Raw genomic sequence first — 19,929 nt, forward strand, 5'->3', positions numbered from 1 at the left:
CTATTCAGACGCAGCGTAGATGTTTTCCCGGCTCGTTCGTCTTTTCATTCACAATCGGGGTCGTGTTCTCCACAGTTTTAATTATTCTTTCTGACACGGTTTCGCATCGTTATTTCCGCCTCGTTACTAACACGTCCCCGCAATTTTTCTTTCCACTGCGCGCCATGTTTCGCTCATCCTGTGAGTCCTTTCGCGTCCATCTTCGTCTAGCAGGATTCATCTGAATTTCAAGCAAGCGAATTTAATTTTATCCGCGCCATGGTATTTCCCACTCCGATTTGTTTTGCTCCTTTCGAATTCCCTGCGATTGATAGGAAAATGAGGTCGCGCAAGATTGTCAATACGAGTGCAGGCCACGCTAGGTTTCGACGCAATTGCACGACTTTACTCGACCGATCGATTCTTTCGAGTCGTGTAATAAAAATGAATTAAATAACAAATTAAAAATACGTTCGCGTGAAACTACATGTTGAATCGTTCGCTTTCTTCGAACAAGTAAGTTCTGAAACGCAAGCGAGAGCAAACACGAGAAACAGCAGAAAGCAAAACTGCAATAGCGAAAGAGTTTTCTCGTTAAACCGCTTCGAGGACCCGCTGTGTCACGGGCTACGTTCCGAGCAGTCGGATATCGCAACGAGTGGCTCGTAAATCCTCGAGTTCACTTCACTGACACCGATCGCGACGATGACGATCGTGCTGTTTATCATAATAACAACAAAAAGCAACCGTTCAACGTACTCTGTTCTCTCGATATCACATTTACCGGGCTCGTTTGCCAGTCCAATCTCTTCGATCTGTTGACTGTTCAGTTTTTACAGTTAAACCAAAAGAGTCCTTCGAGTATGAATTTAACGCTTTCTTTTAGCGCCGAGTGTTTGCTTAGGTCATTCGTCGTGAAGTTGCTGATTTCGCGAATGCAGAAATCATCGTCGTCGTATTCTTCGTAAATTTTCATCACAATTTCGATACGAATTTCTTCTCAAGGGACGAGCAATACGTGGAAAAAATTGATTAATAAAAACATCGAAGACTGATAAGCGAGGCCATGCTAGGATATAGAAAGAACGATAATTGTCTTGGAAGTATAACTAGGGGAGGAAAGAAGAGCTACAAGGAAAAGGAGATAGGATCGCTCTCTCGACGATGTCATCTCGACGTCTCATCGGCATGCAGCCGGTTGGAAAAACGGATTTCTCTCCGTACTCCGCCGAGGCGAAAAATCTTCGATCGCTTGGAAATTACCTCGTGAAACGAGAGACGCGAACGGAGCGAAAAAGGCGATGTCGTTTCGCCGACCGAGAAATCGCGTAACATTTTCGTCAATCTGTCGGCTGACGGCGCGTAGCAGTGCGCCTTTTCCGAACGTTCTCTCGCGAATATCTGCTTGCCTCCTAACCACTGACGTTCGAGTAGCGAAAACGAAGGAGTAATTAAAAGTTTAAATTGCCGATTCGAAAGTTATTTGGTCGAAATACCACCAACAATCTTTTCACTATGCGCGAACGAAAGACTTGGAACATCGTTCGACCTCGTTTTATATTTTTCTCGGTACGTAACATTCGCAATTGGTTTTCTGAATTCGTCGAAGTAACTTCTAAATAGGAGAATTCTCTTTTTCTTTCTTTTTCTTCGAATATATGTTACGAGTGGAAACGTTTCAAAGCTGTAAATATTCAAACGCGTGTCCACTTTTCGATCGAACCTTATGGAATTTGTCGATCGCTTTTAGCGTAATGTACGACGTACTGTCGAAGCCTCTGGGATTTCCTCGCAATTCGGCAGCACGTGAAATATTCCTAGTTGAAGCGACTTGGAGAAGAAAAAGATCCCCCGGGAAGAGGTCGAGAACACCGGGGTGACAGTTGTATTCGTCGAAAGGAGAGTTTCATTCACACCCGGATTTGTTAATGAACTGCCGGTGCTTTCACGCCGTAGTTGGCGAATTTTATATTCATCTATTTTCGACGAATATCGATCGGTCGCCGCCGCCGTCGAACGATTGCGTCGAATCCTCGAGCAAGCGAATGATTCGCCGACTCGACGAATTTCCTCTCAGAGACGAGTCAACGAGCGTATAATCGGCCAACTTTTCAGACAATTATCGAAGTCGCGAAACGGCCGACTTCGTCGTCTTCGTTCCGTTTTCGCACGCGTTCGCAGATTCGAGCGCGCTCGGTATAATTTCTCGTTAGTTATTCGTGTTTTAATTACGAGACGCGTTCACAGCGATGTCTCTATTAATTGCACACGCGACATCATTCGGCGCAGTTTTCTTTGTACTATGGCGTAATTATCAATTAACCGGCTATCTCGTTAAACGCGACTTTTAACGACAATTGCTCCACGGGCCTTCGCGTGTTTCGTGCCCGACCACCGTTATCTAATTTCATCGGAACAATCACATCGACCTTTTGATTTTGCCCTCCCTTCCTCGAATACCGTTCCTGCTTTTCATTTCCGTGATCTACGAGTTTTCAACGATTCGAAGTCGATCGAATCCTCCGCTGGGAGACTCTCCATCGCCTACATCGTGATTAAGTTAACGGAAGTTCTTTCGCTTCGCGAAACTAGTTTCCACCAACAACGGAGCTAGCGTTGTTCGCTTCTTTTCATTCTTTCTTTTTCATTCTTTTTTTTTTTTATGGCAAATAAGAAACTTCCGCGTCTTGAATTTTACATTTTATCGGCATTTAGCGATCAGAGCGACGTCGATTGAAAATTTCGGAGTAGGTCATCAAATTCCGCTTATCGTTGACTTTGCAAGCGATCGGACGAAAATATGGAAATGTTCGCGTGGTAGGGCGAGTGGCGAAGCGGCGTGGCGTGGCGTGGGCGCGGCGACGTACGAAAAGGTTAACGGTGCCCCACATCGGCATTAATAAATGAACGTATAAGGATCGATAGACGGTCGTAAATACGGCAGTCCACCGCACTAGTCGTAGGTGCTGCTTTTCCGCTCTGCATCGACGCTATACTTTTAAATCAACCGATCCATTTTTGATCGCGCCTCTCCTCTGCTTTGCGTTCACGTACACCACACCGGAACAAACTGTTTCGAAAACCAACGGGAGAAATGCGGTTTGTAACCGATGCGTAAATATCGTGTCCCGAGGTCGAATACTCTTTGATAATACAACGGAAGAAGAGAGTACAATTTTGTAACAAGATATTATGAAATTTATATAAAAAAAAAGACAAATAGATTAGCACGGCGTCGGTAGCATCTCGGCCTAAATTACAATAATTATTTCGCTGCGCGATAGACATATGAGCCTAAAGCTTTTGCAAATGGATTATGGAAGCCCCATGCATCGACCTGTCTGTCTATCTATCGAAACCTTGCAGCATGTTTTAATTGGTACAATGAACGCCCAGATACACAACGTTGGAAATATTTCATGCTCCTCGAGTCGTCCTCGAATCGTTAAATATCGGTTTCTTTTATTTCGGAAATGTCGAAATGCGTAACGTGGTTACGTTTATTCGGCTCTGTAGTACAATATTTGAAGATACAACAACGGCGATCGTGTTCGTTGTTTTACTTGTTCCTTGTTAATGGGAAAAAGACCGGTCGGACAGATGAGCATGGAAACGAATGAAAATATTTAGAGAACGTAGCCGGGTTGACCATACGCGCTGGTACGCGTGTCCAGATCACGTTGTCACCTCCGCGTCCTCGGACATAGAACCGACAGTATCTGGGTTAAGTAACTAAATCAATCAACTCTGAAAAAAACAGGACAACGCAATTAGCGACGCCGCTATAAATCTGTCAGGTTTATAAAATCCCGCGGAAAGAGACAGCTTACCGACCTGCCTGCTAATGCGATAAAATACGAGCCCCGTTCCTCTTATGTCCTTTAGAAAACGTCTTTTCTCCTCGCCTATCCACGGTCCATGAAAACGATCCGACGTTTGTCGAAATCTTCGCGCCGGTAAAGTGGCGTCGTTCCGTTTTTTTTTTTTTTTCTATAATTCTCTTCCTTTTTCCTTATCTGTCCTCTGTCTTTGTTCATTGTAACCTTTACGAAGCCGCGTTAACGTTTTATTTTTATACCAGCGTCGTACATTCATCGAAGGGAAACTGATCGACATTCATGGAAACTCCATTTTTTTTTTTTACAGTAAAACAAAAAAGAAAAGAAAGAAACGAGAGGGAAGGAAGGAAGGAGTCGTTTCTGGTCACTTCTGCGAATCAATACCCGTTGTCATCGTATTCGATTGTACGTGCATAGGTTCGAACGTTCTCGCCAACAGCAGATACGATTGACTTCTCGTTTCTACTTGTCGCAGGGAAATGTAAAATCTATCCAGATATCCCAAGTTGAATCGTACACGCGATATACAACACCGAAAGGGGCCGAACTTATGCTTCGATCGTCACAGACAATCGGCAAATCGTTTTATCGATCGCTTAACCGTTTGTGCTGGATTAACTCTGCCACGATATGGTTAACAAGTTCGACGTAACGGATCGTCCTATTTATTCAAATTCCCGGCCTTTCTTTTCAAACGTTTGCCCTCTCCCAATGATTTTGAGTTCGACGATTCGATCTTTATATCGTTAGCGTTTTGAAGTCATATCGGATCGGTGAATGTCATAGGTGTCGAAAGCGCCGAAAGGAAAAATGCAACAAAGTGTGCAAAATGAAGAGGAGGTGGAAATTTTATTTCACAACGGCTCGCGGTGCTTAAAGGGAAAGATCCACGAAATCTACTACGCGATATTTCAGTTATCGTTTTGTAATAACTCGCCGCATCGATTCTGTATTGCAGCAGCTCCATTCAGAGTATAGGAGCACGTACACATGGCACGAGTACACTGGGCCGCATCAGGAGCATACGGTCGTTCGTCGAGCTCCGCAACCACCGCCGACGTCGAGTAAGTTCACTCTATTTATTATTTAACTCTCCGTTTATATATACATACTCTGTTCACGATCTAGAAAAAGTCAGTCGTTTGATCAGTACGATCTAGTCTCTTAGCTAAATCGTCGCATAGTTTCAATATCAGGTATGGTGTTTGAGTAAATAAAACAGCAGCAGAGTGCTTTAGCAGAAAAAAAAGAAGAAAAAATCTACGAAGCGGTTTTTACAAAGAAACTAAAACGAGCAACGAATCTCATTAAGGATGACTGGATAAATTTCCTCAGGCATCCATACCGTGCTGTTTAAAGGTTACATAATTGTCTCCATAAATTCGTTAGAATCATATCAGCAGTCGCGAGCGTGAAAAAGAAAAAAAGAGAAGGAAAATGAAGAGAAAAAAAGAGGGAAAAATAGTGACGCGTTCCGCGTTTTTATTGCAACAACGCCACTGAATCGCCGGCTTGAATAACGTTGTTAGAGACGCGATTAACGTACCGTAGCCTCGAAATTCATACGTGGAAATATTCTGCGAACGGCATTCTACTTTTCACGTTACGAGCGTTCTCTGCTACGCGGTGACGCTTATAGAGAAATACGCATTGAAAACGCGATCAGTGAATTAAGTGGAAAAACGTGTAATGTGAAATTTAAATAGACGCGATGACGATGTTGATAGCGATAATAATAATGATTATAATCACGTTTTAGATGAAAGAAGAAATTCACGCTCGTATCACGCTCCAGATGATTCGTACTTATCGATTTCCATTTTTCTCATGATCTTTTCTTCCCCTTGTTAGTATTGTAAAAGGTGTTTAGCGATTTTATTTCTTTCTTTGATCGTGCTACTTATAGTCATCATACATCTGGTCTCATTAATACCGCACACGCTCTGTCGTCACGTTTCACCTCCCGTTTTCACACCATCACCGCCATGTCTCTCACCTTCGTGACTCGTATAATCGTACCATATATAAGTATGTATAACATTTTGTTTCACTACGTCTGTCTTATACGTCCAATTATACCACTGATTTCTCCATAACGTGTACATTCTTTGTTCAGTCTTGTCGATGTTGTGAACTCTTCACACTTTCCTTTCCTCTATCTTTATTCCTTACTTTGATTACCGACGTTTATGTGAACGTGTGACAAAACGCTTAATTATATATACAGCTATCCTAGATTCTGTATTAATACGAGCCTAAACGTCCTATACATCCTCAGAGTCGCGATTCATAAGATCGCAAAACGTCTCGAGACACGTGGCCGTCGATCACGCAGACTATATCAACCCAATCACGGCTCGTGAGCTACCGTGAAAATAATTAATTAATCACTCGGCGTAGCTATCGGTTACCGATAGCGGCCAGGAATTTACAAACGATTCATGTTTGATTTGGCAACGAGCTTGCTTGGATGTTCTCGTGAACGTGGGATCGGTTTTCGGGCCAATTTCTCTCTCTCTCTCTCTCTCTCTCTCTCTTTTTTTGTTATCGTTGTTGTTATTTGAAATAGAAACGAAAAGACAAGCGGTATCGAAACCGAAACGGGTCACTTAGACTAGGCAGCCGAAATACGGATAACCGGAAAAGAGTGAGTTTAGCGAGAGAGAATTAAAAAGCGAAGAACGTAAAGGGAAAGAAAAGTGAACGAAAGACAACGAATAAAAGGGAAAAAGACAAAACGAGAAAAGAAAATGGGAACGAGAGAAAAGAGAAAAAGAAAGACGAATACGGTGCCAGCTGCGAATTTTGATTGCAGCGAAGCAACCGAGCGCGAAGCTACAATCGGCCAAGTCAACCGAGGATGAGAACAACGAAGGTAAGACGAACGATCGGAGCTACGCAAACATCTAGATTATTACGGTTTATTTCGCTCGTTTTAGCCCCTTTTTTTTAACACCTTCTGGGGGGTGGAATTTCCACTTTGGTCTTGCTCCGTTTCATTCTCAACTCCGCCCTTCTTTTCTTCTAATCGTCCCATTCCCAAGGCGCGAGGAGATCCCATCCAACGTAATTAACCCTTCTGAAGTAACTTTCGCTTTCGGAAACGTCGCCAGACACCTTCTTCCGAGCTCTGTGCCGCGGCACCGTCGATACTCGTCGACGTTCTATTCGCGAGTTTCACGGTCGAAGGGTTAATAGAGCATGCTTGCTTGCGGTTGACCGATGATTCCTAAGACTCGGTTCGCATTGCTATTTTGTAATCGCGGTTTTGCATCGCCGAGAACAATCATAGCGATAGCCATATAGCGTGTCGAAGAAAAGTAGAAAAGTACCGTGCGATTACAGACCACCGGTCGGTCTCGTGTTTAGAAACAATTCCGCTTTGTTCGACCGTTACATACGCATTAATTTCTCGAGGGCAAAGTCGTGCTCGATATAGAATGTTTATGAAGCTTTCGAAGCGACCTTCGAGCTTCACGAGCTCGAAAAAAAATTGCACCGGATTAAAACAGAAGTGCGAACCAGGTCTAAACGTTCCAATCTCCTCTCTGCGCTTGCCTCTGAGTTTTGCGACGAATCTCGCGCGAACATTCTCATCTGTCACGTCGGTGTGTGAATGCATCCATTATGCAGGCTGTGTTTAGGTTGCATCGACTGTCCTTTGGCACGCGTTTCTTTTTCTTTTTAACCGTTAGATCTTGTATACGTAGGACATGTTGGCATAACCGATCGAGGTACTTCTCTCGAGGAAACGCGCGAAGTGTACTGTCGCTACGATCTTGAAAAACAAAGAAACAAAAAAGACAAGAGAAAAAGGAAGGAGGGGGGGAGGAACGTATTTCGTCGAGAAGCGTATCTCATCGAACCGAAACGAACAAAGGTGCACCCTTTTGTTTTTCTATCTTGCCCCTTGGAAGAATCTCGTTTGGAAACGGTGTTCCCTCGAAGACGTTTTACTCCCTTTTGTTTTTGATTTCATGCATTCTCAAATGTTTTATACGTTAACGTTTGCCAGCCAGACTGCCCGTTATCATGGACCGCTTGAAACACGTACAACCTTTACCTCTGCTCCAAGTAGATACATAGGCTAGATAGATACTGCACGATGCGCCTCCGCATTTACTTGCACGAAAGTTCGCACAGTGGTTTGCCTCGAAAATGTATCGTTGTATATACGCAGCATATACATATATTGAACTCTATACAACTTGTTACAACTTGTTCCAGAATTCTCGAACTATCAGCTTCGCGATTCGCGCTAGAAATAACCGCTCGCCCCTTCACGGTTTTCGCCAAAGAATTCTCGCCCGAGAAAGTTCAGAAAGAGACGACACGCGATTTTTCAACATCCAACGATTGCTCGATAAACATCGCGTATTGCAAAAACTCCGAAGCAAATCAATTCCTTTTATAGACAAACGCGGGTTTTCCCTCTCCATTTACATAAAACAGAAGGACGATGAATAGTGTCCTTGCGCTGTTCGACTTGTCAAGACGTTTCGACGAACCGCTTATTCAACTTTACGTAAAACGGAGAAAACAAGAAAAAAAGAGAAAACGGATTCTATTTCTATAATTGTTTCCTTTTTCTTTCTTTTTTTCTTTTTTTTTTTTTAACATCGAGAAAGAAACCTTCCTCCTAGTTGTATCTGTTTCTCATTTTGTTTGCTGCGTTGATCGCGCCTTTCGATTTAGCGCAGTAGAAACGCATTTCAGTTTTGCATACGTCTCTGCGTTTGGGAGCCTCTTGATTGAAATCGTTACGTCGAAGGTACCGCGCGCGTTTCCTTAGACTTTTCTGCTCGCCGCATTTTTTTTCGCCTGCACGGCAATGAAACATTTTTCGCGGCGCTTGCCTCTATACTTTTGCCGCGTTGTAGGTGGTGTACGCCCTCCCATTGGACTTCAGGCCGATTGTAGCGATTAATCGTTGCAATTAGACCGCAGCTAATTAATTTTCAATCCCGATTCGTCCCTGCGATTGGCAAAACACACACCGCTGTTCGTGCTACGTGTACGCGTATGTATAGGTACCAGCTACGCGTATATGTGCGTACGCGATTATCTCGTACGACCGAGACGCGTGATCGTCTGCGTTCGAAAACTGTCGATCGTGAAATTGCGACGATTAATCGTCCCTACGATCGGACGAGACAATCGCTCGAGACAATTAATTCCCGTGTCGTACGCGGAAAACCATCGACTAGGCTAATGCCCGTCACTGGCTAATGAGCAACGAATTTAATTATCGGCTGGGAGATGCGAGACACCGCCGATATTAGATGAATTTGCGGCACATTACGCCCACGCAAAACCACCGACTCGCCTAACGGGGATTAATCAACGTGTTACACGGGCCACGATCGTAGTAGATTCGTCGACGGTCACCCTGGCGTTCTACGTTTTTTCCATTTGAAAACGTACTCGATTCCTCGATGCATCGAACCACCTCTTCCTCCTCCTCCTCCCCCTCCTCCTTCTCCTCCTTCCCTCGCCATTCTAGTTTCTTGGCAAACGTAAAGTTGTATACACGGAACGGTTGCTACGGACGACGTAAAGTCTTTTATCGCGAAAATATTCCGCAATTTTTACGGTGGAAAGAGCCCAACCGTTTCGGAAGACTAGCGGCGACCCACATTTTCGCTACGATTACCGGTTTACTACACTCTGTTCGGTCTGAAAATTATTCCCGTCTGACCTGTTTTCCACTGCCAACGTTACGACGCGACTAATCAATGCTAGTCCATTGCGTATTGCCCGCGAAATCTTTTTATAATAGCTAGTTGCTGTCAAGTGGCGCGAATTTGCTTGAAAATTCGATCGATTCGAGGAAGCACGCAGAAAGCACGATACGAGAAACGAGCGCGGCTCGTAACATAGTCGAACGGCTATCGTATCGGTAATCCGGTGTATATCTTTTATGACAGTGGCCTCGATGATTATTAGTTCGATTCGATCTCGTTGACGAATCACCCATCGTTATCTCTGCTTAAATACATTAAGCCAGGCAAGCACACGATTCTACTCGTATCGTACTCGTTTCGACGTAGACGCTATCCAAATACATGCACACACGGTCAATATTGTAATTCTAGTCTCTGATTAATATCGACGGCAATTCACGTCCGACGAATACTTTCTATCGTTTCAATTCCAATCACCGGGCAATCGTCCGGCTCGATGATTTTGTCCGATGCGCGTACATTTCGATCAGGTTCGAAGGGGAAACTTATCAAAAATGATCGATCACGCAACAAATATCAACTGCGTAAATCAACGTCTACCATGTAAATACACGTTGAAATTGGCGGGTAAATAGCATTAAACAAACACTCGACGAAAATAACTTTCCCCGCGTGCGAACAGCCGCTTCGGTGTAATTAATTTATTTGCAGCCCGCGCGTTGGGAATCGTCGAAACGTGACGCGACGGAAAGAAAGGAGACGAAAACGGGCAAATCTCTCGTCCCTACCTGTTATTTACTCGTCTTCTTTTCTTCTGGCAACCGCGAACTTTTACTTTCATCGAAACTTCTCTCGGTGAATCCTTATTCAAAGGGAATGAGAGTTGTTTCATTGGCTGAAATGAGAACGTTAGCCCGTGGAGATAATTAATTCATATGCAGTAAGTCGAGCGACGGTTGAAACTAGAAGGCGTAGGTGCGAGTGAAAGAGGAGGCGGTTTTATCTGTCTCACACCGGCTATTGATATGCACGGAAATCCTTCTGACAGTTTTCTGGCATGAACTAAAGTCTGCGACATGGGTGACCGAGAAATGCTGGCTGACAATTATATTACGCGACTGTCACAGCTCACGATGGTATTCCAATTAAAGTGAAAAGCAACAAATAGGAAAATGGTTGATGGAAAATTCTCGTCCGTGACTCTTCCGTCTGCTTTTCGATTTAACAAAGCGAAAGGGGCAAACAATCTTACGTATCGGTGCCTAACGAACGAGAGTCCAGTTTTCCTCATTTTTCTCCTATTTTTATATCATTTTCTTTCCTTTCCACCGTAAGGTCTCGTTCTTTTTATGTTTTCGAACACAGGAAATGTTTTTTTTTTCTTTCGGTATTAAATCAATCTCGCGTGCACCTTCGTTCGTCGAATACTTGCACGTTGCACGATCTTTACGAGTGATCGGAACTTTGATCGTTTCTTTGTCCTTTAGACCATTGGTATCACTGCGTTCGATCGTGTTTGCCATGCATATGGAAGTTAAGCCTAACGTTATCCATAGATCTTGAAAGTAGAGCATCTATCTGCGGAATGAAACGAAGCTGATGCATGTTTATTCTTATAAAAAACGGTACCGTGTTATCTTTCGAAGCGATCGTTCGACTTGTGTCGCGATGAAACGATAAAACCGTTTTTTCTATTATTTCCCTTGGTGCATGATCTAATAATTCGGCGGCATAAAACGAAGCATTCCCTTACGGATGATCGAGCAGAGAGTGTCGATCTCTATTCACCTACGCAACTGGAGCACAAAGCTGACATCCTACCGATGCGATTAGCTTCGATCAAAACACACCGGAAGAATCGTCCTTATTCGATAGACCTCACTATGATTCTCCTACTATCTGATTTAGGTATAGATCGAGCCATTTCCAACAGGATACTGATTTTTCGATTCGATTCGTTCTGCAAACTGGCTCGTTGGTAACAAATCTAGTTCGATTAACAACCGCAAACAGATCAACACTGACACCAAAGTGCACGATATCGTCGTATTAAAGTTTCAACGACGCTTATATAACCGAGTTAATAATCCACGCATCGTCACACGCAGATACACGCAAACATGGACGTGCAAACACACGCGCCACGTACGTACGCACACAGATAAAACAGTCGCATTAGACGATCAGAAACGAGGAGAGACGAATGCATAGACGCTCAACGTCGCATCGATCATTCGTGCGCACGTTATTGTTGACTGTCCTAGCATCGCCTAGCGATAATGGCCGCTCTGAAAGCGGAACATTCGCGACGAATCGGTTGCACGGAAATGACAGAATACAAACGGAAACGCGCGCACGCGAAGAATCGACCTGTCTCTCTCAAACTGTCCTCTCTTTCTGTTCTCTTTCTGTCACTCTGGCTTTTCCCGAAACACTTCGAAGCTCGGAATCGCGTGACCGAAAGCCGGCACGGCACGACTTATCCCCAAAGTACCGGTGGATTACCGTATCCGGCAACTTTTCCTCGAAACGACAACTTAACTTCGTCTCGTGTTCAACTTTTAACCCCTGTGCGGCGATTTCGACGCCGTCTCTTCGGAATCCGATTTCCGTTGACCTTAATTCAACGCGCGGCGCGTCAGCGACGAAACAGCACCGATGGAAACGCGGTGTCGCATCGCGTCGATTTCTGCGAAATACGATTTCCAGTGAAATCGAAACGACGAATCGTTAAACACGACGTGGAAATCGTGACGGAACGACGCGAGGTCGCGGAACGATGGCGAGATCTCTCCGTGAGAACTCGAGACCGAGGAAAACATCCAGCGGTTCACAAAAGCAACCTTCGCGAAACTATGAGCCACTCGAGACGCTTTCTAAGCTTTTGTCGCTTATAATCGTCTTTCAGCAACGTTCTAAGCGTTCGAGCCTCGAGAGGAGAAAGTGCTTCTTCCAGTTTCTGCTCCGACAGGCGGCTAGCGAAAATATAGAGAGTTAATTACCAAGCGTGTTGGTAAGAGGGCGAACAACGGCTGCTGAATGCTTATACGTGGACGTGTTGCTTCGAAAATGAAAAGAAATGAAAAACAGAAAGACTACAAGTTCATTTTCTTCTTCCCTGCTTCTTACAGAGGAACGCTTTTTTTTCCTTTCTACGACTTTGTGTGATTTTCTGTGTGCGACGTACGCGCGCGTGCCTGCAGATACTGCAAGATGTAGCAGCTTCCCGCTTGTTCTGTGTGTTGTCGCCTCGAGATGTTCGCCTTTTTTATAACTTCGTTTCCCGTGACATCGTGCACGTTCTCGGCCGCTGTTTAATTACCTCTATTATCAGAAATCGATTTCCGTCTCCAAACGAAGTCTCGAGCCACTCGAGCGTCTCTCTCGGCTGCTCGAAATTTCCTCTAGCCGTACGAAATAGCTCCGAGCAATAGGGAGAAACAACGGAATCGATTTCTAAACGATCGTACAATCGAATCGTGACGCGAATCGAAGGTTTCTTTCCACTCGTTTGGAGGAGAAGCGGTCGAGAACGCGACGCGTGTAGTGTCCCTTTCGTGTAAACGAAAGACGATAGATGCTAAATGAAAGATCTCAAGCAGCCACGTTTATTCGTTTCAGGACCCACTTTGGAACCACCATTGCCACGGCGAAAGAAATGCCCGGAGCTCGCGTACAAAACGCACGAATTCATGACGGCAGCCGATGGGGGAGGCATCGACGCCGTCGATTCGAACGTTGTAGCTGACAAAGTTCGAGTAAGTGCGAGTCGATAAGCGTGCGAACGTCCCGCGTACTTTTCAGATACGACACAGAACGAACGATTACTGGAACACGAATGAGAAAAAGGTTGGAGACCGACAAATCTATAGCTCTCGTTATCCATGTTGTACGCGTATCGAAAATCGGGAAATCGATAAACGCTAATCGGTTCGTTCCTATTTTTAATCGACGATAGAAAAAAGGGGATGCGAGGGGAGGGATGGAAGCAACGTAAATGGAGTCGTAAAAGTTTATTCAAAGCTTTCTTCCAACGCGTAGCCCGCAGGCCAATTTCCTCAAGTTCTCTGTCAACAAGTCGTCGTCATCGAGATTCATCTCGCTCGACCTGTTTTTCGAATGCACATTGACGCGTGCGCTTCTCCCGTACGAGCGCCCCTTTCTTACGCGCGTTCCTCGTGAAAGTACGCGAAGTCGTAGCCATGGAATAGCGTAGCCTACAAGGCTTCACATCTGAAGTTAACGATCGTGAAATCGTGATTACAGGAAGTTACAACGCAGTCAGGTTTGCCACCGAGTCAACTGAGCAAAGCGATTTCGCGGATCAGCACCGAGTATCGGCTGCAGTTCGCCTGGCCTAGAAGACCTCAACTGACGAATGGCGAGACAATGGCGCCGGAGGTGTTGGCCGCGGGACTTCCTGCAGGTACGACAGGCCCACCTAGAAAATCTCTCAGCATGGGAGCTCTTAAGCAGGGTATCGCCCCTACAGGACCTGCCCCGGTTCACAAGAAACGACCCGGTGATGTCGATCATAAGCGCGATGGTAAATGGAACATCTCGACAAATTTTTTCTCCTCCGATCCAACTTGCGTTTGCTTTCCAGGGCGTCTTGAACCATTTCAAGTAGCAAAAAGTATCGATTTATTTAGTTACGATGACGTTTCTCCTTCTGGAATCTTTTTAACGTTCGCTCATTTCTCTTTTCCTTTTTTTTCTTTTTTTTTTCTTCTTGTCGATGTATCACAGGGATGCAAGCGTCGGAGTTGGAGCCACTGGTCGGAGGAACCGGGGCCGATACCATCGACGGAGTGGTGCCCGAGGGCGACGAGCGTGAGGAGGATATGCCGGACTTGAAAATAGCTTTCAGGTCAGAATTCAAGATGACGTATATTAATTCGAGCTAGCTTATCGTACACGGTCCCGTATGCAGCATCGCGTAGACGAAGAGATTCGAAGGGAAGAACGAGAAAGCATCTACGACGATCCGAGGTCGATTGCGACGTGTTTCGCGCGTGTATATCACACTGATCGAGAATGAGAAAAAAGAAAACAAAAAAAGAAGAGCATACACGCTAGAGTACCCTACAACCACGATTGATTCTTTTCAGGGGTAAAAAGTCAGGTAGGACCGTAAGGATATCGGATGATAAAGGGCTGAGCAAACCGCAGAAGAAACCGTTTCCTACGTCTGATGTCATCGAGCTTAGACGACTCGCTGACGAGTACAAGGTAATTCCGGGAACAAAGATGCCACTGTTCCATCCTTTCTTTCGCCGATATTTGTTCTTCGAGTTTCAATTTGGAAACGATATTCCCCCTTTACACCTTTCTTAGTCTCTTTCGTTTCTCGAGTGTTCCCTAGGCAGGCTTTCGCCATCCATAGAACCATTAGTGTACGTGTGTCTTTGTAAATATCCTAAGTGTTACAAATACAGAGTCAAAGGTTGAACATTGTCGATTTACGAGTGCATTCAAACTTGCATGTGTTCGTCTTATCATTTTTTTTTTCCAACGATTTCTGAACGTTTGATACACAACACCACTCGATATCAATCGGCCATCATCGCCACCGATCGCGACAAATCTCTACGATCTTCTGTCAAACTCATATACTCATCGTACACGTGCATGCACATATTCCTCAGACGTCAAAATCGATCGAAATCAACGAAAATCGTTTGCATACGAAACGTAGTACGATCTGTGTCTTCCATAGCATGTTCTCTATACACGCGCGCGCGTGTGTGTGTTTGTGTGTGCGTGTGCGTATGTGCGCTCGCGCGCACCATAGTGCCGCTGCAAACGCGTTATAGCTTAGCGCCTAGGAAGTAAAAAGCAACAGAATGATTGATTCTGATTTATATTAGCATCGCGACTGGGGTTGCGGTCTGGCAGCAGAGGACGAGGCTTCGCTGTGGAAACGAGTCTCCAGTAACCACGCTCTCAACGCGCTGTCCCTTGCCAGGCCAGTACACTACTCCACTCTCAAACATTCAAGTTTTCCATGTTACTTGACAATCAATGTCAATGGTAAACGGTATCCGTTTCGCAACGCGATGAACAGAAATATAAAGGTAGAAGAACATCGATAGCAAACAAATGAAACGTAAACGAAAGCTGATTGTACGAATGGAAGGAAATGAAATTTGCCGATGAATTGACGGATAAAAAATCGTTAGAAGTAGTTGCACTCTTGCGATATCAGACGGATTGTTGGTTACTTTCGAATACGGCTATCCATCGAGCTACGAGCACGATCGATCGATCGGCAATTTTTCAAATTTACATATTATCCATTTTCGTTGGTACGTATAATTCTCTAGTACTGTGAACGTAGCAGTATCGGCGTATGCATAGGGAGCATCGGCGTTTGACTTGGCACGATTGGATTCTACTGGCGTCCAACTTATCAGGAATGCGACATCGGTGATTAATTTGACGATGAGTTCTAGCATTTATCGTAAATATTCGCTAACCAATTATCGTCAGAGACAGAGACACCTCCATTCATGTACACGCTCTACTCGAGCCAGAAAAAGAGGAGCAAAAAAAAAAAGAAAAGAAGAGAGTCAAGCGTAGTTGTACAGGGACGAATTGTTCGAATCTTCGTACGGGTTTTGTCGTAGCTGCCTTTTATTTCTTCCACGCGATTGTGCCTCGTGCCGAATTGTCAGTCGAAGAAAAAATCCGGTGACAAGTGGTTGCATATTTAGGTCAGTGACGAAGGAAGAGAAAGAAAAGGAGAACACGAGGAAGGTCGCCCCCGTTGCTGCCACGATGACCATGCCCCCTGCTGGCCGACCATCATCGGTACAAGCTAGACCCGTTCACGGAATTTTGCATGACGATTTTAAAGTGGTACGTATTTGTCGACTGACAATTCATTAATCCCAGCGATATCGATAAAATTGATATGTCGGCCGACAGGACCCGGAGAGAGCCATTGCTCGCGCAAGGAAAGATTTCTTGATCCGCCATCACTTGGATCGTACAACTGGCGTGGGTAAGTACATCGAAGTAATTTCAAACGGTGCAACAACGAATTTTATGAAAATAGAAAAAACCTGTTCTCCTTTCCTGTCAGGTGACGGTGCACTACTTCCCTCTCCAACGAGAGAGAAGTTGGAGCCCGTGATACCACGACGTCGAGAGGAAACGAAAGAGCATCGCGAAGAGATTCAGCCTAAGACCAAGTCCAGTCCTAAGAACAGTCCAAGAACCGGTCGTTCTCAGAGTCTTGGTCCTACCGTGACCGAACGTCGTTCACCTAAACGTCAACCACCGCGTGCACCGTCCGTCACTAAAGACGCCAAGGTATTTCTTTAGGAAAAACCCTCGATGGCACCTAGCTACGTTCTCGTCAAAGAGATTTAGTCGATATTTAAGACTCGATCACGTGTAAACTGGAAATAATTCCAAGATTAATTCAATGATACAACATTATCGATCGAGTGCCTTTTGTTTAGGAGAAAGAAAAGGAGCCGAAGGACAAGGAGAAAGAGCAAAGGGAAAAGGGCAGTGAGCCTGAAAGGCACCCACGACCGAGTAAGTAGCACGAACAGGCATCGATACGTCCTTCGTCATCTCTTTGTATCGGTACAGTCGATCGATTTAGTATTGAAGAGATCGTAACCCAAATCGATTGGCACTCGTAATCAATTACGAGTTCCGTGTTTTGCATTTTCGCATATACCATTGAATTTGATTGATTGATTTGGATAGAAGTCTTTATACACATTATTTATATACATATTATGCGAGTTTGGTCTGCTGTTTGCTCTTGTGGGTCCCAAAAGCCAAACCGTTCGTCATACCTGACCGTATTTACCCTGTTCGAATCGTGTTGCAAGAGACATCCACCGCTTCTAAGAGTATCGCCGTACGTGCTTGTATCTTTCTTTGTCCACCGACCGTAATTTCATTGAAAAGTGTTGATCGCAGAAAGATTCGTCGCAAGCCGATCTGCAACGCGCGTCTTCTTTGTCAAATGAATTCTTTAAGCGGTGTGTGTCGAACGCGTTAACTGCCAAGTGGTCGTTAATGTTTTAGGCAAATGCATGACACTCCTGTTTAATCGTTTCTATCTTTTTGTCTCTGCCTATGAGTCCAAATCTCTAGTAATCAGTAGCCCTATTGATTGTCCGTGCAGAAAGTTTTGCAACATGTTGTTTACCCCTTTCTTTCCTGAACAACCTCCGTAAACCGCGAATTAGCCCAACCAACTCGTTTAACCGTTCTTACAATTAGCTATAGTAGAATGTTTAATGTCAAACATACATAGTATCGGACAATGGAATCGATCGAGTAAATTAAAGCTACCTGGATAAGTGTGTCCCTTTTTGAACGCCAAGCATTAGCAAAAAAAACAAAAAAGAAAATACCGCCATCTTTTATGAAAATAACACATGAACGCGCTTGATCCAAGCATCATCGATAGATAATCCTTGTCACGTTGTTTCACGTATCAATAATATTGTTTCATATATCTGCACCTAGCACCATGACTTTTCATCCTACGTGACGCCTCTCGTTCACTCGTAATCATCACCAGTCACATCTCTTCGATCTACCATCGTCCTTCATCATCGTCACGGTTGTGTAGTCAGCCAAATAGTCATCGTCATTTCGACTCATCCATTGAACCATCTAACGCCGAGGCGGTGAGCAACAAGAATTCGTACGTCGGTCGTAGTCGCGTCGCTGCAACTTCAGCTCATCTGAACTCATTGAAATCATTGGTCACAAGATAAACGAAAAACCGTACTATCTGTTATTTGATATATCCTGTCACTGTATGCTATCGATCGAAATCACTGGATGCATCGAGGTAGAGATAAATCTTTGATAAAACAAACATCCCTTGCGCCCGTTCATTCAGCCCTCTAGCTCCAACCCCCGTTTCTGTCCTCTGTCAATCTATTCAGTCATTAATCAGGCCAAAAGTTGCTCGCGCGAAATCGATCGCGATCAGATCGACGATCGTCCGAGCATCGTGATCGGATTGATCAGGAGTGGTAGCGGGTGTTTCAGTCACGGGCCCTGGCCGCGTGCGTTGGAGCATACGGGAACCGTCGACGGTTTCCTCGGCGGGTTCGTCGATCAGCGTGCCGCCATTACCGCCACCACCCTCGGGCCCAGGGCCTACTCCGTTCTACAGGAGGTCCCCGCAGGTCCATCGGAAATGTACGTTCTCTGTACCATGTACCTGCTGCCCGCTAGCCCGACTTTCACGTATTTTAGATATCTCTACAACCCTTTATCCTGCACCAGTTACCACCCGATCACCGTTATACCCTGTAACCCTTCTGCCTTTAACCCTTGAACAGTTTAGATGCTCACATAGGATAGACGAGAACGTTAAACATAGAAATTACTATTACGATACAGTGCAGTGTCTGTTTATCTAGTTTGGTTAGTCTATCGTGTCTGTTTTCTTTTCCTTCGATTAAACTGTTAAAGGGTTGAACCGTGTATGAAATCGCGTTGGTCCCAACGACGATAGATACTCGATAAGAAATTCGTTGAGAAACGTTAGGATTAAAGTCGATTTTCGAATTATTATTGCTGGCAATAATTGGGAAGTTCTGTGTGGTTCAACACGCGGTTGAATATTATCCCGTTTAAATGATTCTCTAATCGCGAATACCGCCGCAATATCAACCGAAGCTTATCCGTTTTTTATCTTTCTCTCTCTCTCTCTCTTTATCTCTCTTTATCTCTCTCTCTCTCTCTCTCTCTCTCTCTCTCGCTGTTCCAACTGTTCAAGATTCATCTATGCTCGAATATTCTTTGACGTTACCGCGCGTCGGCTATCTGGTCAATTTGACGACGGTACGAAATAATTTTCGAAAAAATAACGTCGAGACCGGCTGTATACTTTACGTACGTGTGCGTATCGCAATGAAATACCGCGGTCTCAACTTAGTCGTCTACCGTGACGCGACACGTTTTTTGCGTATACCGTGACTACTTGGAAACGCAAATACGAGGAGACCTCGATATTCGAGTGTGGACGTAATTCTGAGCGGGCTCGATAACACCGGGAGACCCTTCAGCCCTCGACAACCTCTCCAATAAGAATGAATCTCAACGAAACGGTGCAGCCTTGCTTAAAATGTTTAATCGGAACGAACTTTTAATATACGAGCCACGTGGACTACGGAACGCGGATTAAACATTCAAGTGGATCGCTGAGAAACTTTGCATCGTAAAAGGATCGAATTTAACGAAATACATCGTTGCAAAGTCCGGAAGACGTGGAACGTTTTTACAGCAACGCGTTCTCCAAATATTCCATCCAATCTAATCCGAGCTAGCGTGTTCGAGGTGCTTCGTTCTACACGCGGATGTTACATTTTAAGCATGGTGATGCATCAGCGAATACTGTCTTACGCTCTCTACTAATTTCCCTAAATGAGGACGAT

General features: G+C 44.7%; 1 protein-coding gene across 13 annotated transcripts in view; it reads left to right on the forward strand.

Annotated features, from left to right (window-relative positions):
- Window positions 1–19,929, forward strand: part of LOC122566362 (mucin-5AC-like) — a 42,528-nt gene that overhangs the window by 15,474 nt on the left and 7,125 nt on the right. For 3 of the 13 annotated variants that reach the window (XM_043723505.1, XM_043723590.1, XM_043723532.1), the window contains 12 exons: window positions 4,777–4,882; window positions 6,634–6,693; window positions 13,124–13,260; window positions 13,769–14,138; window positions 14,252–14,372; window positions 14,614–14,734; window positions 15,373–15,470; window positions 16,219–16,363; window positions 16,433–16,508; window positions 16,590–16,819; window positions 16,972–17,050; window positions 18,536–18,688. In XM_043723505.1, the coding sequence (XP_043579440.1) occupies window positions 4,777–4,882; window positions 6,634–6,693; window positions 13,124–13,260; window positions 13,769–14,138; window positions 14,252–14,372; window positions 14,614–14,734; window positions 15,373–15,470; window positions 16,219–16,363; window positions 16,433–16,508; window positions 16,590–16,819; window positions 16,972–17,050; window positions 18,536–18,688 (1,696 nt within the window). The remainder of the gene's footprint in view (window positions 1–4,776; window positions 4,883–6,633; window positions 6,694–13,123; window positions 13,261–13,768; window positions 14,139–14,251; window positions 14,373–14,613; window positions 14,735–15,372; window positions 15,471–16,218; window positions 16,364–16,432; window positions 16,509–16,589; window positions 16,820–16,971; window positions 17,051–18,535; window positions 18,689–19,929) is intronic. The other 10 variants (XM_043723512.1, XM_043723551.1, XM_043723558.1 and 7 more) reach the window with 8 other exon arrangements.

Source organism: Bombus pyrosoma, linkage group LG1 (genome assembly GCF_014825855.1).
Source record: "Bombus pyrosoma isolate SC7728 linkage group LG1, ASM1482585v1, whole genome shotgun sequence".
In the NCBI taxonomy this organism is placed as follows: domain Eukaryota; kingdom Metazoa; phylum Arthropoda; class Insecta; order Hymenoptera; family Apidae; genus Bombus; species Bombus pyrosoma.